The sequence below is a fragment of the Papilio xuthus genome, unplaced genomic scaffold, assembly GCF_000836235.2.
Source record: "Papilio xuthus unplaced genomic scaffold, Pxut_1.1 DF826933.1, whole genome shotgun sequence".
In the NCBI taxonomy this organism is placed as follows: Eukaryota; Metazoa; Arthropoda; class Insecta; order Lepidoptera; family Papilionidae; genus Papilio; species Papilio xuthus.
The window spans coordinates 7489803-7513988 of NW_013531716.1; the positions used below are offsets into that span (position 1 = coordinate 7489803).

A 24186-nucleotide genomic window follows, 5' to 3' on the forward strand; every position below is an offset into this window, starting at 1 on the left:
TCAACAACCTTAAGTTTCGACCGACAGGTCATTGGTAAAATATAAAAAAGTTTAGTCACAAAATCTCTCACAGGGAGACACTACTAAATGAAATAGACTAGTCACAATCCGTGTTAAAATATCTTCGTAACATGTAAAAAGTAATCAAACAATGTTATTGTGCTCGAAATTATGTAGGCCGTTAACTTATATTTAATGTTTCCATTGATTTCATTACTTGCTCCTCAATTATCGCATTAGCCACCGACATAGGACAACAGCGGCATAACTCTCTCCCACGGCTCCTGTATTTGAACAACTACCATCATCCATCCAAAATCAAATAACGTAATTATTTGTCGAAAACATTTATCTTTGGAGCACGCGGCCTAATCTATCAACTTACCGCCGGATTTTGGCAATACTCATATTTATATACCTTAAATCCAATGCAAAAGTTTTAAAATTGCAAATCATGTCAGTTTACCAAGCGCATCAATGCTGCACGTGCAGGATCACGGCAACACAATTAAAAATGCAGCTGGAATTTTGCAATACAACTCTTATTGGCTTACAGTAAAGTTTGTATTTGATTGATAAAGTATTTATTGATTACATTTTCATCTAGAAGAGGCCATAAAACGCCACGCGTCCGATTTTCATTGGTATCTGTTTGAGTTCGGAAAGCCATTTTGAATGTGGAATTTGTTTTTCATCAGCGAGTTCTTTACGTCCGAACTGCGATCTGTCGGCGAGTCGTTGTTTGTGATTTATTTGCTGAAGCGATGTCCCGGCTAACGAGTGAGGGTGGTGAGTGGGGGTGGGGGGATGTATCATAGGTCATTCAGTACTACCCAATCTGTTTTATGACATCACAGACGTCGCGATTCAAGGCTTGAAAAAGAAACAACGCCATCTATCGGGTAGATATTTGACAAAATAGCTATTTCTAAACTGCTAACTATGGTTGCTCTAGTATTTCATTTTTCACAAAAATAAAAAGAAATTCATTGGTGCTTGTTTACATTGAATTGTTTACCATGACATTGTAAGTATGATATTCAGACAATGAAGTGGTAACAGCTATGGAGACAATGACATATAATGAAACGTGCTAACACTACGCGGTGGCATTGTAATGACAGAATCATGCAAATGTATCCTTTCATTGCATTCATGCAGTACTCGATGTGCACAAAGCATTCGTCAGTAACGCACAGATCTGACGTCACGTCTTGTTACGCTTCCTTAATTATTATTTGCTACACCGACAATAAAAGTACAATACTGTCATTATAACTTGCAAATATTATGAGAAAATGAACCTTATTCTGTATATTATAAGAGCGTAGAGAAAAGTAATAAAGCGTAAAATAACTATTCGATAATAAATCCCGTATCACGCTGACAACCGTATGTTTTGTCATTCCTAATAGGTCACAGCTATCAAACCGTATGTTTTCATATCAAATGCCATGCAAGCGAATTGAAACTTTATTGCTAGAACTAAACAATTTAATTTGCGAGTAAATATCGTTCACGATATATTTTACTCGAGACAACGTGTGCTTTAGTAAATTGAACTCTACACACATTGAATTTAAATTCATATTTGTCAACAGTTGTTGTTAGAAGAGTGTAGAACACTGGTCGGTGTGGAGACGGGAATGGTTTACACAATAGAATGCAATATCATTTGGTAGCGGAACGAACGGATCGGGTTTGATCCCTGATAAATGGAAATTTAAATTTGTTTCAAAGTGTGTTTGCTAAACAAAGTTTAGATCGGAATTGGATACGGTGTCCGGTGTGCGCGCAATGTTTGCAATACGAAAACAAAGTAAGTTCATTATACATTACCTTTATTTACATAACAGTTTACCAATTATTATTATAATTATATAACTAACTACACTACAGTTATGTTTTAAAAATTAACTCCTCTATTGGTTTAAAAATCATAATTTTACTGGTCAATAATTACGTGAGTTAATAGTGTTGATAAATCAGAAATATACGGATGATAGTCAACTGTCTGAAATGACTAATTTTTCCTTAGATATGTTTTTCTACGTTGTCATTTTTATTCTGCTTGATCAAACAATATTATAATAGCATAATATTCTTCTTCTTCTTCGTTGTTACAGTCTTGTCAGACTGGTCTTGGTCATCAAGTATCAGTATCAATACATCTGGTAAACGCTAAAAAAAAACAAATAAAACTGAGATGGGCAATGAATACACGGTATCCAATATGTCGGTGCAGTAAAGAAGCCATCATCTGTGCCTTAAAGCAACCGGGACGAGATGTCGGGAAACAATCGCCGTGCCTCGGGATCAAGTTATAGCAGACGTTCCACAAATTCAATGTCTATAAAAGCGGCCGCTCAATATCCGCAAACGAGCCTCTACGTCTACCTCCTACGTTATACAATACGACTGCGTGCCTGAAAAAGACATGCTCACGTAACTTGTTCGAAGCGAATTTAAAACAAAACAAATGATGACTATAATATTTTGCTATTACGCATTTCTCTAGTAAGTCTGTCGTTAACAACTAGTTTTGATAGTTTATTTTAACAAGAGTATTAAATTAGTAAACACCAAGACACATTGTGTCCCTGTGTGGTCGATTGAGTTTGAGTAAGAATAAATAATGAACGAGCACCGTTTTTCAGTTTCTTTTATTATTAATCTTTAATGTACCTACCTCGAAATGTGTTTGGGATTCATAGTATCGTGACGTAATCGATGGTGGCAATTTCAGAGCCGGCAGAGGGCGTGCGCCGCGAGACAATGAATTGGACGCTATTTGTCCTCGAAATTAGACGAAATCGTTTTCGACTCGAATTCAATTTTCGCATTTAGATTGTTTTTAAATTACTTTTTTGGGATTTGATTTGATTTATCCCGAATTCTTATTGGAATTTTGAATGTTATCTGATACATTTTGTTTCACAAAGCAATGGTAATAAAATTATGATTAACTGTGAACAGCGATTTCATTGTCATCTTATTTTGACAATAGATAAGGGAATTACTAAAAATTCTTTTATATCTTAAAGTAAGATATATAATAGTAAATATTTTTATTTCAATAGTACCTTTTGATATTGGACATATTATATTATTGTTTGGTTGATGTTCCTGACCTTCACAACATTTGATAACAAGAATTCTGTGAGTTACGCAATTTAGAAATCTCATTTTATATCGCACATTTCCCAGCGGACGGACTGACAAATTGTCCGGAGCCGGTCGGCCGCGACTTGACCGTTACCAAACAATATACTTTTTTGTGGTAAAAAATGCGAGCGACCCCCCGAACCCCCGACACCCCGACCCACCGCACCTGTACACGTTATAGGCTTTATTTTCCGCAGCATTGAGCCCCCAATCAATTTGTGGCTCCACCTGGTGAGCGCTACTGACACGTGAGCCTAAATTACTTACCACATTAATGGCTCTTAGTTAATATAAAAAATGTAGCCCACTTTATTACACGGACAAAATGAAAGAAGTATCAATGTTTCGTTGGATTTCTTAAACTTAGCAATTTGAAATTAATAAAAGTTAATTTAATTTAGTTGATAAAAACAAATTAATTAAAATGTAATTTTTCTTCTTTAGTTATCTTTGCTGTTAATGTTATTAAATCGTTTTATTAAAGGGTTCAGTGTCAGCGAGGCGCGCGATCTCGTCTCCGTTTCTCTCAGAAATCGAGGGCGAACGACTTTCAATCAACATTTCAATATTAAGCAATAAATTAATTAAATCTGTAGACGTAAAATATTAAAACTTTGAGAAATCATTACGCTTTTAAATACGTACTACGAATTTAATGCAGGAAATTGGTACAAGTACCTTAATTAAAATTTTGCCGTAAAAATTATAATATCCGCGGACAATCTTCAAGTTCCTTCTCATGATTTAAGAATATCATCTTACAAAATGGTTTAGGAAATATAAAATTAAATAAAAATTGTATGCAGTGATTCAATAAGATATTAAGCATTTTTTTAATAAAAGTATGTTTTTAACATAAAATTCAGAAATTTTATGAACAGTTGCTATTTCATTGTTTACCTTAATTATCTGAAATATTGTAATATTAAAAAGAAATTAAATATTATGTAACTTAGTATTTATCTGAACTTTTCAAAACTGCATGATAATAGTAAGCTTTGTCTCCATCATTCATACAACACCGTGAAGCCATACAATATGTTTCATTTATATTTCTAAATGGCAAATGAAAGGGAAACACTCGAAGTGGCCGCCACAAAGAGAATCTCCAGCTAACTACACCACCCGACATTCTGACGTTGTCGTGACGGATCGCATGATGTAATGAGTCGCAAATTTGACCCTTAGTGTAGATTTTTCCAATAGAACCTACACTTATGGAGATTCTGTTAACGGATATGTGTAAAAGTGTGAAGAATCACGTGTTCCATAGGATATTACTGCCGACCTGCTTTATTGATATCATCATGAAATTAATTAAGAGTCACAACACTAGATATAGTACCTGTTATGAATGTACTCGGGCGAGGGTGAGGAGGCGGCACGTGACGAGGGTTTCTCCACGTTGATATTATACGCGCCAATCAAATTCTAACAAACTTCTGGTTTTGTAATTACAAACCTTACCTTTATAACGATTCAATTTCATGATGTATTAAAAAGTTATACACGCGGTTACGGATATTGTTTTATAATACTGTTTATAAAGTAGATTAAAGAATTGGTTACTGTCATTGCAAAGAAAAATAGCATTCCAAAACAAAACAAAACAAAGGGTTTCCCTTATCAATTGAATTAAGTATCAAATAATTTTTAACGCATTAATTCTTTGGCAATGTACTCGTCCAATTAGATCAGACGCATCGGCGAGATCAAATAGCTTCGTTACCCGATACCGCCAATACCAGTCACTCACAGACACACGAACAAACACACCTACGTGACTGACAAAGAGACGCAGCGGAGCACATAATTCATAATTCTATAGATAACCCTTGTGTTGTTGTATTTATTATATAATTGATAGGCGCATGGTTCAACGCACACACACACACACACACACAGCAGCTGATTGTGAAATTAAAACATCGAAAATACTCACGGATATTCAGCAAGAAAATGTTATAAAAGTGACAAACATAAGGCAATGTTAAGAGTGCATTGAAAAAATAAAAAGTGTGCTAGGACAGAACTGCGATCGTGCAAAAGAAGAGAAGAAAATTATTTAGGTTTAAATGTTATGGTAGGCGTCTACTAGCATAACTATTTAATGCTGGTTATTTAATTTAAATTAATTGTTATTTTTATTTTGGTATCGTTACATTAGGTTGTAGGTTAGGTATGTTATTTGATTGCGACTATGGTTGCACGGTCGATAAAGCCCACAAGCCATTAAGTTTGTCGACATTGAGTCAATATTTTGGGGCATTTAATAACTTTACAATAAAAATTTATATAATGCATAATGTTTATAATTGTAATGGATATTGAAAGTTCAATTTTGGGCTTATACAAGCACCCCAACTCCCAACGTATCCGTCAGCTACGACTGCGATGGTGCGTGACGGCGGGTGTCGACATCAAACCGCTATCGATAACATATTCCATTACACGAAACAATAAGCTATTTACTTCTCATTGCATTCATCGTTTCTTCATAAGGAACTATCACACTGATGAGCGGTAGCGATAACGATAAAGCGGACAAAAATAGCGAGTGCGTTATAAAATCATAATTAAATCACTACTGGTAATAAAATAAATATACTTGGATGAAATCTTTTGTGCTTGTATTGATTTAACTTGATCACACTACGTACAAGCTACAACATAATTGTACGAATAGCATAATAATAGAATAAAAGTGAGCTGAATACAGCGGCTATAAACTTTATTTTTGCCGAAATACATTTAATCCATAAATAATTTAAAAAAGGTTTACCTCTATTCCAAAAAAGCTTGCCGCTTGCCGCTTTGTCATGCAATGTAACAGAGGGCTTATGGAATACAGGACTAATTTCACGGTGACTTCGGACAGGTGAAATTGACCCACAATCCGAGGTCTATTAATGTTTTTCTGACCTTACTTCCGCTTACCATGACCCACAGTTTTGAAAGTCAAAATGAACTATATATAAATCGTTAATTATTTTTATTTATAACATAGTCGTAAGGAATAGTCGAAAAATGCTCAAAATTACTAAAAAAACTTTTATTTTAGAATCATTTTAGTAACAGGACAAACGACATAATGAATAACTTACACTATTCAGAACTTTGTCACAATGAATTTAACAAAAGTTCTCTCTCGATGATGTAACGATAAACTTGGGATATAAAGCTCATAGAAGTTGCTACAAAACTCGGCTGATACTTTGTTCGTTGTTGCCGACTTCGAGGAATAGTGAATTTCTTGAAATGGAGATAGTTTTATGTCTTTAGGGATAAAGGAACATTCTTTATACGAAAAGATAATTCAGTCGGGAAATTTCTTTACGCCTCACTACACATTTTGTTGCTGGGCTTCGACGACGTGCATTATATAAGTACTAAGCGCATAGAACATAATGTATAGTAAGACATCATTGTAGTAAATACTTGTGGTCAGTTGACATCTTTCTATCTGCTTATAATTTTCTTCTTTTTCTTTTTGAGATGTCTCTCCGACTAGCGAAGGCTGGCGGTCAGTTCTCCATATTTTATTTTTCTTGCGAAGCGAATCAGTTGGGCGGCACCCGTAATTCTGGTTCACATTTAGAGGTTGCTTAATGAGGATTTACCATCAAGTTGAGTTGAAGGAAATATAAGTAATTTTCTATAAAATGTTATCCGTGTCTAATGAAGTGAATATAAAAACTCAGAGTTTTTTTTATGGATGGTGGTAGTACTGGCGATTAATACCGGCGTGGCATTTATCGGCATTTATCCGACATGACGCGACGGCTTTTACAATCCATTACGAGCTAACGCGTGGTGCGTCCATTTACGTCGTTATGGATTTTGTTGGTTTTTTTTGTAACATTTTATATGCATTATACTTTTAAAAATATAGAAATTATCATCGAGAAACTTAGATTACTTGACCGAAAATTATATTTCAGATAAGAAAGAAAAGTATATTTTGCACCAAAGAAATTCGATTCGTAGTGAATAAGATTGGATACGATCGTAGCCTCCAGCCAGTAGTGCCGGCTCAGGGGACACTGTGCGCGATGTCGGAGGTTTTTATCTTGGCTCGGGGCCGCGGCTGACGAGCGGCGAGTGCGCTGCTCTACGCCTGACATCCGACGCTTTCGGTTCGTTTAACACTATCCTATTACAAGCTCCCGCTCCCGACAGACTTGACGACGACTTTGGCTTCAAATGTAGGTACTCATCTTCTTATCGTGTAGTAGTAAATTTATAAAGCAAAGCGACAAATCAACATCCTAAATAGCAAAACCTATTAATAGTCTTTGTGTAATCCACTTTCTCACTTTCTAATTATATTATCTTTTGAAATCCAAGGATAGGATTAAATAAACATAGTTAAATATTTCGTACTCATTGCACGATGGAGTAGCTTATATTAACCTCTCGACTAGTGTTTATAGATATATCTGCTTCATATCCTCGGATTAATAATCCCTTAAATAAACAAACAAACAAACAAGGCAGTGTGTGTGCTCGTGGCACGTGGCGGCCCCGGTGGCTAATTATACCGACAACTACACCTCGCTTCATTTAGCCGTTAGCTCCTCTCTTATTATTTTATTATAGGGAGACCATTGCTGAAATTATTAAAAGGCAGACTTCTATAAAATAAAATGTTATAACCCAATTTTATTTCAACAAAAACAATCCATGATTTCCAATTTGAATTTCGCGATTTTTGTAAGAATATACTATCGCCACATTACTCAAAAAATCTTGCCATCCAAAGTGCCTCTAATAATCATAATTATACATTAATGTTATTAATTTATAGAGTAGTAAAATAACCGTTACAGTCGTTCCAAAGGCACAAACATGCGAACGCGGCTATGTTACGTGATCCTGCAGAGACGTGCCGCGAAAGATAATGACCAGGCCACGGTATATAGAGCCCAGAGGGGAAACAAACGAGAATATCACATTAAGTTTTGAGTTGTAAGACATCACTTAGTAGTACCGATTGCGGCAACTTCAAGAAAGATTTTACAATTTCACCCAACACAGATTAATAGGATTTCATAGGAAAGCTAATAGTAGTCATAGTACAAGTATCGTTCTTCTGAAATAGAAATTCATTAGTGTATCTGATCATATTCGAGGTAAACAAGGTCGAAAATACCATGCGGTGCCAGACGGGACGTAAAATGTTACAGAGATTAATAAACTCAATTACTGTAGTTAATTTCTACCGAGATTTAGTAGTCGCGACAGCCTCTTTAAATATATCGTTAGACAGCTTATCGAATTTGTTGAAACTTATGTGAAGACTTTTGTGTTAGTAAGAGAAATTGACGTTATTATATTATATGGCTAACTGTGTATGTATGCTCGTATCAAATAATTTCAGTATAGTCAAAAAACTTTCATACAAAAATCTGACACAGGAAAGGTACGCGTTAACTTTGCCTCTTGGAACCTCGCCATCATTGTGTAGATCAGGTTAACTTAAAATAAGAGAAGAGAATGTCAAGAGCCATCTAGTGGCAAAGAGCTGATTTTACTGCAATTCTACTTTTGCAAATTTTGCATTTTAGCGCCACCTATTTAAAATTGAAATAAACAAATGCCAAATGGATTTTCGTGTTTTTGTGACTAGACAATAGATGGCAGTGCGATTCAAAACGTGTTCTTGGAAAAAAATATTAAAATTAACTAATTTTGTTTAATCATTTCAGGTTTATCAGCATTTCAAAAATAATTAATAAAAGCGACTAATACTGTAAAAAATTATATTTAAAACACTTTCAATTTCATTTAGATTCAAATGATATTCCCATTACATCATAGATGGCGCTTTTTTGCAGTCAAGTATTTAAACACTTTTGTCTTTTTTTTGTTAAAAATATGAAATTAAGGGGTCAGAAAAAGGAAATTAATATTCAATAAGTTATAGAAAATTATCAAAAGCAAAGTTGTAAAAAAATAAAGTTTAGTTTATAAAATTATTTTCACAATATCATGAGGTCCTAAAACACGCTATCGAAGTTTTTCCATTCGATCTGCATATATACGGTCGGACGAGTACAGTGAGTGTACTTGCTTCGGCAGTACATATACTAAAATTGGAACGATACAGAGAAGATTAGCATGGCCCCTGCGCAAGGATGACACGCAAAATCGTGAAGCGTTCCACATTTTTTGGACAAACTACATCTTGCGAGAATTAAATAAATAAATACACTACTATACTGTAACTTCATACACATGTGCGACAAGATCTTTGAACCCAAATTTTATTGAATGATTCGTATATTTTTTGTCGATTTTGCACAACTTTGAATCCTTACAGTGGCTTTACATTTATTTATACAAGCTAATTGATTCACCTTCAATTACGCCGCGAAGCCCTCATCAATCAAGTGTTCGCAAACTGAACCTCATTAGAAAGTTATATATTCATGGAATATTATTTACTGAGTCTATCCTGGATATAAATAATGGAGTAATTTCAATAACAGCACGGCGTGGTAACAGCTTTTCGAGAATAAATCATTTAATTTTTATTACGTTAAAACAATAACTTATTCTACTTTTAAAGTAAATAATCTTATATAGAGTCATGTTACATTATAAGATAATACGAATATTATGAAATAATCGGAATAATTGCCGTCATTTGCATCACAATGTAAAATGATTCCACAAGAACTGAAGTCAAAGCAGGCAGTGCGTCGCGGCGCCGCCACACTCGCGACAAAATTAATTAGTTAATTATAAATGAGACTTTAACGTTCATTTACGTTGAAAATTAATTAAAATATTTTTATTATAACAATAAAATACATATTTATAAACATTTAAAGGCAGTTAGTAAGATCTAGACAAATTATATTATACTTTATTTTTTTGCTTATTACGTGGGGAATCGAATGCAACTCTTTCTCATTTTGTATTGAAATATGAATATTTTTTTTACTTTTGTAATCTAAGTTAAGCAAATAAATATCTACTAAAGCATTATGAAGTATAGAGGCAAAGGTCAAAATGTAAAAGCGTGTTTGATTTTCTCAAGTTTAACTCAAGCCTCGGCCAAAAGGAACCTTTGCTTTTGAAACGAGCCTCCTCTAATTTTGTTTACCTTTCTGCTTCATCGAGTCAAAGGTGAAAACTGAATGCCAGTTTATAAAGACTCGGCTCAAGTTAGAATTCTTTAATAATGCTGAACAACTCTTAGAGTTGGTTTCTGAGACCAAAATCTCTGTATAAAACATATCGTCATCCTTATCATTATCTTTGAGTAAACGGAGATAACAATATGGTTTTGGAAAGCGGAGTTTAAAGTTATAAAAGGCATGTTTATGTGTATATCAAAGTGTAAACATGGGCAATGTGTCATATTTCGATTTTAGTATTAAAACTAATGCAAACTTAACAATTTGTATATTTATTTTAGAAATTTTCAACAAGACTAATTAGAGACTAACCGTCATCTTGTAAACGTAGCAATGTAAAACTAAAAACTAACTTTGATTAACTAATTATTTTTTTTAACATTAACTGTGTATTGTGCTATCTATGAATATTGTCATCACCACCGAACTGACAATCTTCCTTTTCTTGGTATAATTAATAGTGGAATCCAACGTTTCCTCAATGAACCGTCAATCAATTTTGCGCCCCTTGTTATCTTGAGAGGTTCCTTGTCACGTTTGACAAGTTCTTAAGCTGTTTTTAATGGCCCCTGAATACCCACCTGAGTACGTAATAAGAAAAGATAAAATTTAGCAAAAAGTTTTTTTTTTTTTGAAAATTATACAATTATACGACGAACGACTCAGAGGGGTAGGCAGAGACTACGGACCTCCATTTGGCGCAGTGCTAACACACCTCTCTCGCTTCTTCTACATGCACGTCGGTTTCTGGTGCTTAATAACGACCTTCTTGAACATTTTATCTATCTAGAAGTTATAAGTCCTGTTCGGTATAGTTGCGTTATACTGACGTCATATTAATGCAAATTTAATGTTGTCGGTTTATACCAAAATAAGGTAGGTCGGCTCACTTTTATTCTCCCGCACAAGCGGGTAGTTTCGGAATCCCCCTCCGCTACGGGTGGCCGCGGGGCCTGCGGGGGGTACGGGTAAGGGAGTGAGTCGACACCAGTTAAAGAGTGGAGTTTCAGCATCGGAAGTCGTCGGAACTAATATCGGATTATCTAGCGTACCGGGTCGCTAAGTGTACGGTTCCGCGTTCGGTCTGATCGCGACGCGTCTATAACGCGCTTACGGGAAGCAGTGCATCGGGTGCATTAGAAGTGCAGCATTGCTGGCGCCTTTAGACTGTATGACAGAGACTTATTTGACTAGACTGACACCGACAGAGTGACTAGGCACCTGCAGGCGGTGAACGGGCATCGAGGGGGTAAGTGCCTTATCATACACACGTTGCAATATTACGCCAACCCTCGCAACGCGTAATTCAGGAGGGTTGTGCCGCGGCACCCGAACCGTCGTGTTCGGCACAAGTCCGTTTGGAAAGGCCCCAAACACCATTGCCACTCACTTTCTTGTCATAAATTTCTTTTGTTTATCTCTTTGTAATTAGTTTGGAATACTTTTGAATGTACAATTTAATGTTTTACTTCTACATTTGTTTTGTGCTATTTAACAAGAGATACACGATATTGTAAATGTTCTGAATCCCTAAAGGAGCAACATCCAAATGGAGCTGGAGCACAGCTTTATTAAACTTTTATATTCAGATCGTGTAACTGCAGGAACACTTTGACTAAAATGTAATTTCCCTCCGCCAGGTGGCGCTTACATGTCCTAACTCATTATTAAAACCTGCTTAAATGTTCAAACACCGCTTCTCAAATGTCTAACAAAGAAATTAACAGAGTGGCTTGTTGTAGGAAAAAGAGTGTTGCTTTATTGAAACAGCTAAAATTGGATATTTTAACAATTAATCATTTGTATTCTGATGTCTATTGACTATAATCATACACAACTATGCTCATTTTACGGAAACTTATTATATCGTCTCTATTTAGTAAGTACATCGCAAATATTTATTTAACTCTTGTTACATAGATTTGACTCTCGTCTGCCGTCCTTTAATATGGTTGTAAAATTGTCATTCTCGAATACCCAATGTTACTAGTTAAATATTAAATATACATGCTTCGCGCAAACGGAGTCGCATGCGTCAGCTAGTTGTATACAAAGCCGTCTCCAACGATTTTCCTGTTCCGTCAACAGTCACGGCGCTCGGTTCTGAGGGATAGATTGTAACAGGTTTTATGTGACCGCCTGCAAACGAGACCTGAATCTATTTACTGTTTAATTTACCTGCACTTAGGAGCTACCACTCGGGATATACTATATACTTTATTTATGTGCAATAAGACAGTCGGAGAATATAGCTTTAACATAATGCGGTACTCAAGTAGATAAGGTGCAGAGAAACTACAACGTTGTAGTTTATTAACGAATACATATATTGAATTTGTATCCTATAGATAACGAGGCGGAGTATAAGTTATTTTAAATTAATAAATAAAGTTCAAGATGTCAATATTATTTGTCTATTAATCTCTCTCTCTCTATCTTTTAAACAGCATAATCTTTAATCACTCGTTCACTGCGCAGTACTCGGTTCGATCACGTGCTTAGTTCGTTGAGTGTCTGTGCGCAAGTTAAGTGTAGGGAGATAGGGCTGCGTTCAATAGCTGCTTAGTGCTCAGTGCTACCCCCTGCCACTTCCGGTCTGCTGGCAGGAAGCGACGTCTGGAGTGCTCACGGCTCATTGCTACGAAAAGTATGGATGAAGCTCGTATTAAGCTTTTATTAAGTTTTATCTAATATTAAGTATGATACTTAAATCGTTCTAACGGGAAAAGTATAACTTGTTTGTAACTGGATGATATTCATCAACATCTAAACAATAAAAACAACTTGTTTCCGCGACAAAGCTTTAATATTATTCATTTCAATAAAGCAATATTTAAATATTAAAGTTAAAGAGAAACATGTGTAAATATACATGTTTTAATACATTTTCGTCTTTCAATTTGTTATTTTTCACCTTACATTTAAATGCATGCATTTGTAGGGAAGCGTAAGTACCTGGAAATTTCGAAGTACTGAGAGTTACCTGAAAATTGGATTTATGAATACATATTATATTATGAGAGTTCGTTCAAACCTTTTCAAGTTATTTCTCCGTGAGCAGCGCGCTTGCCGCCGCTTGCCGCCGCCCGCCCGCCGCCTGCCCGCCGCCTGCCCGCCTCGATAACCAGATTAAGTATAATTTACAGTTTAATATGTATTATATGAATTTTCAAACTTTTAGGTAATTTATTTCTTTCGATATAATTTACGTCGTTTTTATAACAATTCACCAAAAGTGCTGAATAACTTACACATACAGTAACTTCTGCTCTTACTTGTGGTACAGAAAATATGGATTTAGACCTTGTATAAAGTGTTAAAAAATTATACGAAAACTACTGTTGCTGGTAAATGATTAGGCAATTTGCATTAAATGACTGTTTCCAGCACATTATATTAATCTTTAATAACATAAAGTTAAATTTTGTACATAAAAATGGTAGTTTAAACAATAACTTATGTTTGTACAGTATTATAATTCGTTTGTTATTGTTCTTGTATAAACATGTAAGTAAAGAGCGAGTGCGACGTGAGCGCCACACAGCGGCAGCGCACGAACACTAATAATTCAGTTAAAACTTCATCAGAAGCTTAGGTAATGCTTACGAGCACACGTCTCACGCTTCAAATGCTAAATGTTCACTTTGTAACTACTTCCATAACTTTCTACGTATCAAGTAGATTTTTCAAGTTTATAAAGTACAGTCGAGGACGTTTATGTACTTATAAGCTACCCATTTGTGTGAAATGTCGAAATCGTGTCATAATAACATACATATGTGTCAAATATAACTCTTATGATGGCAGTTTGCTATATGTTTTTCCAGGGTTTTAAAAAGCTTAATTTTTTCGACAAAACCTACTTGGGACCTTACTGTTATCATTATAAAAATATACTTGACTGCACATAAATACTGCGAATGTTCACAATGTTGTATCCCGCATGGCCTGCTAGCAGTGACAACAAACGCGTCGACTGCGCGCTTGCTTCTATGAAAAAAAAGGTCTTTGTGCTCAGAACAAAAAAGGTTTTCTATGAATTTTCTTTGAGACAAAGCTACTGATTAAAAACTGTCTCAGCTTTGTGACTTCATAAGCAAAGCGAGCTCTAGTTTCATTAATGTGTACTCGTTACCCTCACGCCGACACCGACACATTGACAATGACATCTTACCAAGATACTTTATTTGTGAAAAACATACGGTACAGTTTTCATATAATCGTGACCTAAGTTAAGAAGATGTAGATAATATCTGTAATAAAATCTAATAAAAATGTTATAGGATGAGTTTTGGTGCACAATATATCTGATACACCTCGTTTTCCTGCTTCTTGCAACAATAACGGCTGTAGTTTTGAGTATAATACAATACTAGTTGGAACATATACAGTATTTATAACTTTTTAACTGTAACTAACTGTATCGCTTGATAATATTAAAAGATGTTCGATCGATGTGCATATAATTGAAACAATTTTGTTTCCGACTGAGTGGATCTCGCCCCTCAATGCCTCACAGCGCCCCCCAGCGCCCCTCAGCGGCACGACACTCAAACACAATGGACTCGAATACACGCCATTTGAAACAATAACTTACATATTTATTTAACTGTTAATTATAAACTCTTTCAAGTCTTTTAATGCACGCGTAGAATAGCATTTGAGTATCTTAGAGTATTAGACTAAACAAATCGATAAAACAACAATAATAGTCTGGCAAAGATACACTCTGCTGCATTATTCAGTACCGATCAGAACGAGTTTGTTCTGACGCGGCCGGACACAAAGCCGGACACACATCCGGACAATACCAAACTACATCAATGAATTCAACTATACCGGTAAATTGTTTTATATTGCACAGCTAGTTTATATATGACAAAATATATTTAGCGGTTGAGTAAAATACAAGTTTAGGAAATATAAAAGACATGTTATTTTGATATAAATTTTTGAATATATTTCAAATAGTTTTACGGAAAATATTATAAAAGGTATGCAACACGATTTTGTACCGAATTTTTATAACGCTTCACCGTGTCGGTGAACTGGCAACTTAATTTCCGCTTGACATCCACTTTGCCCCACACTTTAAAGTTTTTAAAAGTATGTCACAGTTCAGTTTCCATCATGATTATCGATATTCACAACATATTTTATGTTTGGAAACAATTTAAGTGTCCTTGTTATCGAACTGTTATAATATTTTTTTTGAACCTGTAAATATGAAATATAAAAACAATGAAAGTGATCGGACACGCGGCGGATATTGAATTCAAAGTCGATCACCGGCGGAGACAAACAACGACCGCTGTTTGTACACAACTTATTCTCCAATCTTCGGAGCGACTGCTGCCACGTTGTTAGAAGGTTAAATATTTTTTTAATTCATAATTTCTCATGAAAAAAAATAATGTATCATTATAATTTTATTTGATTAAAATTAAAAAAATATACATACAAAATTACAAATGTTTATATGACGTTATGTTGACGTGAAGATAATATAATTTGTCCTTAACATATGAAAGTTTTAAACTAAAATGTGGTTAATAACAAGAGCACGGTAACAGCATCTGCCGGCCACCCTTTTAATTATAAATAACATATTTACTGACACTTGTAGCATTAAGTTTAGGATAATAGAGATTTGCCTCTCACAAAATACTGGACGTTGCGCCATAACTCTCTTTAAAACAAAGACAACCCTTGAAGCGCCTAAATATCATTCGTACACATTCATTTGTCTTATTCTAACAATGATATTGTGCCTACAGTTATATGAGAAATCTTTTAGCTACTCCTTATATATTTTTTTCTCATTTATTTTCCTATTTATGATCACCCTCTTCTTAATTAAATCTTCTGTGTTAATAGCTTCGACTACATGTGTTACATTTATATTGGAATTTTGTACCTTACTATTAATTATAACTGAATGATATGTATTTTATGTAAGCATATTCATTTTGTAGAAGGAAATTCTTGCTGCTTATTAATTGTTTTAAAATTTTAAAAACAATTTAACAAAAAATATTTTAATCAGTAAATCTACTCTAAGGTTTTCTATTTTAGGTTGTAAAACAACGACCCCGGCGATTAAATAGTTTCAATAATAAATTAGGTCGGCCGGAGCGACGCGACGCCGGCCATGGCCGCTCCTTCATAGCACTCGCTATTTCTGGTAAAGTAGCCAAGTAACCTTCAATATATCACATGTGTGGCGCTCTAGAAATTATTGTGGTAGCTAGGATAACCTTATAGCTTTAAGCACAAAGGACTATTTATATAGAAAGCTAAAAGACAAGATTCACGTATCTTTTATCAATGTGTGTTAACGTACATATAACGAACGACTAAGGAAGTATTTTTCTTTGCAACAAATCTCCCGTAAGAAAAGTCGTTTAAAATTTGAAACATCAACTGAAGTGGCGAATTTCACGCAACTTTAACGAAGCTCACAGCTTTGACGGTAAACAATTCGAGTGGCGCTGCATCGAACGCTCGCAGTGTGCGTTTGTGTGCGTGTGTGTTGCGACGAGCTCTCACCACACACACATATACAGTAGTTTACAACCTGCAGGGTTGGAGCTCGCAGTCACAGCTTTATGACTGTGGTAAGCTTACTTTTACGACTTTGAATATGGCGACACCCTTTGAAAGTAATCAAAATGGGCCCTTGTTATTTTCTTTAAATTTTATATTGTTAAAGTAAAAAGTAATGAACAAAACTTGAAACAAATTAGTATTACTAAGAAACGATGTATGTCTTTCATAACATTCTAGTCAAATACTGAGACATTATATAATAATATGATGAAATGGACGATAGTACTGCTACAGTTAAATAATGCAAAATACTCGACAACAGTCAAATTATCGTTCATTATCAAATGCTAATTTTCCGCTCAAGTTAACACTTTGTTTTCGGCAAACCGTCCCGTCCCGCTCCCATCCCCCATTCCCCTCCACCCCGGCGCCCCCTTGCGTAAAAGATTGGGCAATGAAGACGTTCATTGTGCACCCGCCCGCGCCGCGCCGCTCTGAACAAAACATACACACAAAGCTTTGAATGTGCTTTTAAAAGCTTCCCGCAGATACCGCATCAAAAGACTATACCTACAGTAACATTTCTTATTTCATAACATATACAAGCAACACTTACAATATATTCAAATTAAACTAATATTTATACCTTACAACTGTTCCAATACCTTTATTATGAATCATATTTTAAATATTATACTAGGAATATTTAGTGTTCTCGTTTAATTCGTATTATTTTCCTAGTTTACGAGAACGATACTATTTTTAATGTTTTATATATTCTATCATGTTATATTAGTGGGTGCTACCACTTAAAAGTGATTTGATTAACAAAGATAAGTGGAGGCATTAACAACGCGTGTGCTATTTCACAAATTCCCGACACGCCAGATAGATTTACGCTACGTGAACAGTATTTGAATTACATTTCAATTCAATGGACAATTTTTTCGATAGAATATTAAATATGTATTCGCAAAATTGTCTTCATAAATTATTAAATCAATGTTGCGAAACAGTCATGAAACTGAATATTAATAATTTAAACGCATTTTACTTATGATAATAAGGCTGTGTACGCTTTACGTAGACAATGTGAGAGTACAGAGGCGACGAGCCTCGCTCTCGAGAGCTGAGCACACAACCGACACGCGCGTTAACGTAACTAATCTGTTATAAATGTACGACATAGTAAATTAAATAGCAGTTTATTTTGCTTACATATCATCAAAAAAGCAATAACATTACAGGTCATTAATGATTATTTACAATTTAAAGCAACAAATATGTTTTTTTTTAACGTCATTTAAAATGCCAGGCGCGAGCAATAGCAATGTGTTTAAACAAATGCCTACCTATTTTCAGGTGGCCGCTCGCTCGTTTGCCACCTTATGATATAAAAAAAAAAGAATCATTGTGATAATGAGTAATTGTTGGAATATTTTTAACACAATGTAAGTTTATATAGCAGACTGTCAAGTATATAATGTACAAATAAATAATATTGTAAACAATAAATGGGCTTTTGCATTTTTTATATAAAACAAGTTAATTGTCACGTGTAAATAATGCACAAGCGTCTGTGAATTATTATAATTGAATACTTTATTTATGTTATTCATTTATTCGTCGTCTCATTTACATAAAACATATTGCAAAATAAAAGAAAAATGATATTTTTATTATATTTTGTTAATCTGTATTTGTCAAATTGTATTTATTCCTTTGTTTAATTATAATTATCATAATAATACGTTATCTGTGATGATAATCAAACATTGGAAACGTGTTTAGATTAACTGAAATACAAACAAATACTTTACTTATACTTACATAACAGCCATTGAGGTAAACGTCCTTCAATATATTACCTATACTATACCACGTTGCAGAATCCTTGCCATTAAATTTAAGGATTTTAAACAGAACTTGCACGAAGTGGCCAACATTTACCAGACAGTGGAGACAGTAACTAATGTTTTTACAAATTCACGGTAGAAAAAGAGGTATTAGTGCAATTAATTCACTTCACTCGTAAATCTATTACGTCTGCTAATTCTCACGTTTATTGAAGATTCATCGAGTGTAATCAAATAAAAATAATCTTTGTTTATTTAACTGCAATAATAGAGGTTTGCGATTTACCATCGGATAGATGTTCCTTTAGCACGTTGACTATTCTTTTCACCACTAAGCTTCATTGTCGAAAAATTGGTTTAGAAAAAAGATCTAAAAGAGTTTATAATGCAATTTTGCTCAACTGTTATAATAGCTGTTTCAGTTTTAGTTAAAAGAATATACGTAATTTTAAAACATTAATTATAATAAACCTTGTTGCCTCACTCTTGCTAATGAAGCAAGTAGTGATTGGAGTTCCATCTTACATTAAATTCCTACATTTCGAGTTCCTGATTACATTCCTTGTTCTGGCCTATATTCCTACTTCTGGATTATATTCCCAGTTCCGTCTTGAAGTCCGGACTCTACCAAATTAGCGATTGTGGCTCAAGTCAAGTCCCGAGGTTTAACCTTTGACCGGAGCGCCGTAAGACCGAATTTAAATCAAATAATATAGCTATCGTTTATCAGATTAGATATTTCCACCGGATTTCCCGCCATTTGTAGTATTCCAATTTCATTTTGTTATCTCATCGAATTCATATTTTTTTTATTATAAGAAAAAGTATTGTTTAAGTTAACAATAGATATTGCAATATTTGATTAAAGAAATAATAAATTTAGTTATTTTACAAAAAGATCCAACAATTAAGAAAATCCTTCAATGCAATTTATAACAGGCAAAAGCAAATACAAGTACAATTTTTTAATTATCTTAAATTCCTAGTCTCGTTAGGAAATCAACCTCTTGATATTACATACGTCCAACTTATTTTTAGGATATGAGCAAAAGGCCGAGAATCGGTTGGATCAAGCGTCGGTGTGACCTTGCCGTAACATTAGGACCAATTGGAGTTCTCGCTTCCGCGTCATCTCGCCGAGTGTACCATCGATGTACAGTCCACATCGACCACAATTACATTTTTTGGTACCCTCTGCTGAGAAAAATTATCGAATTTCTGGAAGTATAAATTATTCATCAAGGGGAAACATGTCTATAAAAAGTGGATTTGAAGTTTTTTTTTTAAATACGCTTCCCTGACCCCAAAGTCGAACTTAGTTGAAATAAAAAAGTAATACTTTCGGTTTAGTTTTATGTCATCAAGAAACTACAAAAAATACAGTTACACACTATTTAGTTAAACACGGGTGTTTAACCCTTTGATCACCGCCGATGGTTTAAATTGCGTATGTCAACGTGGTCACAAAACAGTATGTTTTATCTTTAAAAACGTATCACCAAAACTGCCTTCAGTATAAGTACTATGTTACATATTCGTCAAGATCTCATTTTGGAAGCCTACGCTGAATCATAATTTAATAATCATTATTTCATGAATACAAATTTAGCGTGCGATAAAAGGGTTTACGTATATTTAAATGCAATTGAAACACTGTCCAAGTTTTTATGTTTATGACAATTAATGGATAAAAAAGCATCTTTTTATTAGCAAACAAAATATTGTACCGTTGTTAGCGCTGACTGTACTTTTGATGTGTAGGTAACGAAAACGCTAAACCGCAATGAATCATCAAAATCAGTCTATATATATATAGAGTCGTCGCTACTTTACAATTTTAGTTGTGTTTGGTGTGTACAGGAGAATCAGGAATGGTGCAGGTTACAGTGAAAGAGGGGATATTAGAGGGAGAGTTGTTGCACAATAATTACGGCGGCCAGTTGTACAGCTTTAAGGGCATTCCCTATGCCGAGCCTCCAGTGGGAGACCTGAGATTCAGGGTAAGAAAAGGAAGGGTCAGAATAAGTCAAGGTTCAGTATAGTTAACGAGTTCTTTTAATTTCCAACCATAATAACTAGTATTATAGCAGCTATTTAAAATTATGATGGCAGTCGACGTAGACTAAACAAATAACTGCTCAACAAGGAAACACGAATCGTTATCGCATCGTATCGTAAGATTAGTTAATTGTTATTTTACAAAGTCCACCGGATGTTCGTAAGATAAGCGACCAAATAAAAGAAATAAAAATTGAGATTTTAAAAACTACTTATTATCTTAGTCAACAAAAACAAAGATATTAATAACTAACAAACTAAGATTATTTCAATTGTTATTATTATATTTAGCATTTGAGCCATTGATTAATAGATAGTGTATTATTTTCTATATTTAAATGTCACTGTCTATTATTTAACGTAAACGGTTTATACGCATTTGCTATATTTATCTCGCAGGCTCCTAGACCGCCACAACCATGGACCGGCGTGCGAGACGCGACGAAGCTGGGCGAAGATTGTTACCACTACGATCCTTTCTTCGGCACCCCGACTCAGGGCAGCGAAGACTGCCTGTACCTTAACGTGTACACCCCCGAGATATCCCCCTCTAAGCCTCTGCCAGTCATGGTGTGGATTCACGGCGGAGGCTTCATCGCTGGGAGCGGTTCCGATGAGTTATATGGGCCAGAATTTTTACTTAGACTCGACGTCATTTTGGTCACGATTAACTACAGACTCGAGGTGCTCGGCTTTCTCTGCCTGGACACGGCGGAGGTGCCCGGCAACGCGGGCATGAAGGACCAGGTAGCTGCACTCAGGTGGGTGCGCACAAACATTGCCAGTTTCGGGGGAGATCCCGAAAATATTACGATATTCGGAGAGAGCGCGGGGGGTGCAAGCGTATCTTTTCACCTTATATCACCCATGAGCAAAGGGTTATTCAAGAGAGCAATATCACAGAGTGGCAACTCCACCTGCCCGTGGGCGATGACCTCTATGGTAAAAGAAAGATCACTACAACTGGCTAAAGATTTGGGATGCGACTCCAAAGATGAGAAGGAAGTATACGAATTTTTGAAAGCACAGCCTGTGGAAGCGCTAGTCGACAAACGTATTAAACTGACGTACGCTGAAGCCAATAAAGAGTCGGCTTTTATATACTTCAATGTTGTTGAAGAAAAACAATTTGGCGACAATGAAAGGTTCATGCCCGGTGCCCCCAATGATCTACTACGGGCCGGTATTCACGAAGGCGTGGATGTCATGAACGGCTACACAGAAGACGAGGGAGTTTTGATGATATCCGTCGGACTGGACATTCCGAAAGTACTCGATCAAGCTAACAAGTATCCTGAATACTTCGCACCATTACCGGTAATCTACAACGGTAAAATAACCGACCAAATGGAAGTGGGAAAAATGATAAAGGAATACTATTTTAAGGACGAAGAAGTTTCTACGAGTAACGTAGATCGTTTGTATGCTTTCCTCGGCGCCGACAGCTTTATATATCCTGCGATTTTGTGGCAAAAACTTTGTGCAAAAAATGGCAGCAATAACAATTATTTGTACAAATTCACCTGCAAATCTGAAAAAAACATAATGAAAAACTTGTTCGGAGTGTCGCATCTGGTAGGCGACAAGATTGTGGTCAGCCATGCAGACGACTTGCCTTATCTATTCCCTATGAAAATTTTCGCAAAAAAGAGTCCCAGACTGGGTATAAACTCTACATTCTACAGGATGATGGATCAAGTAACCAAGCTTTGGACAAATTTCGCTAAATATGGGTAAGAAATCTTATAAATGTAATTTACAATATTTCCTAGTGTACATTGTCTCCCAACATTAACCTCCTCTATCCTCTCCTTGACACAGAATCTTTGAAATTCATGGCTTACTTGATATACTTATCTTAATTTTTATCAGCCTCGTCGGGATCTGGCGGGACTGGAACTGGGGTTAAATATTACTACGCATCATGTTCTAATTACTGTTACCCAATTAAATTCTTTTTGTTAATAGTAACCCAACACCTGATGCAAATCTTGGCGTGATCTGGAAGCCATACACATTGGAGAATCAAGACTACTTGGACATCGGGGAGTACCTAGTGCCCGGCACCGCACCAGATAACGACGAAATACAATTCTGGGAACGCATCTATCAGAAGTATAATACAAAATGTGCTCCGTGAACGAATATATAAAGTTTTACAAAAATTGAATATAGAGCCAAGAATTAACTTTTAGTTTACTACCCCATAGCCAACAATAATGTGAACTACAAAATTGCTAAACTATCTATCAAGCATGAAAAGGCTGTTAAATGTAAATGCACATATACGGTTATAGTAATAAGCAATGCAAATGTTTTGATGATACTTTTTGTTATGTAAAATTTAAATTATATTATACATATACGCGTTACGGTAACCGGTCACCTGTCTATTGCTATTAATGTCAAGGTCATGCCCGCGATATATTGATTACATAATCAACGATAAGAAAAAATTGTTCACACTGTTATCGCGGTACAGTCAGCTGCAATAAGACCGTAGCAGACAAGATATGCAAATATACAGGTATTTCTAAAGTGCCCTAATTACGATGTACAACGTGTACATATAATCTCGCTAAAGCAACTAATAATTTTTTTTATAATCATTATCATTGCTTTTTATTTATTGCGGGTTTGCGTTAACGTTAAAGAGTGTTGTATGACAATCGATTAATAAAAGAATATATCATCATATATGCAGACGACTCAATGAAAGGTAGGTTAGGTTTAGAGAAAAGTATGAAGGCACATTTAACAACTGCATGAGATTCAGTACAACGTCATGAGAAAAACTTGATCGTCGATATTCCTGAAGCGGAATAATAACGAGTTTGTGGGAAGTTGTACAAACTCAGTACTTAGTGCAAACGCGGCGGTTTTGTACAACTTCATGGAGTCCGGAAAGCGCGCCCTCTGCCCACTTTACTTGTTCACTAGCTTAAAATTATTTCCATTAATGTATGATGGAAAGGTAATTACTTTCAAAAATTAGTTTGGCGAAAATAGGCTTCGCCGTCCTCAGCTACAGTGTTAACATTGTAAAAGTAAAAAGTAATATAAGGACGTGCAGGTACTACTACAAACCCGTTGAATTAATGTGATAATCAGAGCATTTCAAGATAAACATCAAGTGAAGATTTATTTAGTACCTTAAAAGCGTAGAAATTTGCCTTTTCAGCTGCATAAAATGTGTATGAAAACTTCATATGAAAATTTTGTTCAATAACGTCAACTAAGCGACACTTACCCCCCGCCCCCTGGGAAGTGCAGCAAGAGGCGGTGGTGCGAGGAGGGTGTCGCCTGTCGCTCAGCCAGCGCTGGTACACGCGCTGGAACACACGCTGCTGTTTAAAAAGCTTCTAAACTTTGCTTTACATGGAGGACATTTACTTCATCTTATAATCTCGATA

General features: G+C 35.3%; 1 protein-coding gene across 1 annotated transcript; it reads left to right on the plus strand.

The window, feature by feature from the left end:
• Positions 1-1681: 1681 nt before the first annotated feature.
• Positions 1682-23158, plus strand: LOC106122048 (cholinesterase 1-like). Its single transcript, XM_013317898.1, has 4 exons — positions 1682-1819; positions 20576-20715; positions 21173-22506; positions 22742-23158. Exons 1-4 carry the CDS (start codon positions 1798-1800, stop codon positions 22911-22913), a joined length of 1668 nt encoding a protein of 555 aa, XP_013173352.1. The 5' UTR covers positions 1682-1797; the 3' UTR covers positions 22914-23158.
• The last annotated feature ends 1028 nt before the right edge of the window (positions 23159-24186 follow it).

What these genes read in the sequence shown, in the direction of transcription:
- LOC106122048 (XM_013317898.1), top strand. Translation starts at nt 1,798, where the DNA reads ATGTTTGCAATACGAAAACAAA. An exon ending in TGGGAGACCTGAGATTCAGG is followed by an intron (nt 20,716 to 21,172) that starts GTAAGAAAAGGA and finishes TTTATCTCGCAG; the next exon opens with GCTCCTAGACCGCCACAACC. An exon ending in ACAAATTTCGCTAAATATGG is followed by an intron (nt 22,507 to 22,741) that starts GTAAGAAATCTT and finishes TTTTGTTAATAG; the next exon opens with TAACCCAACACCTGATGCAA.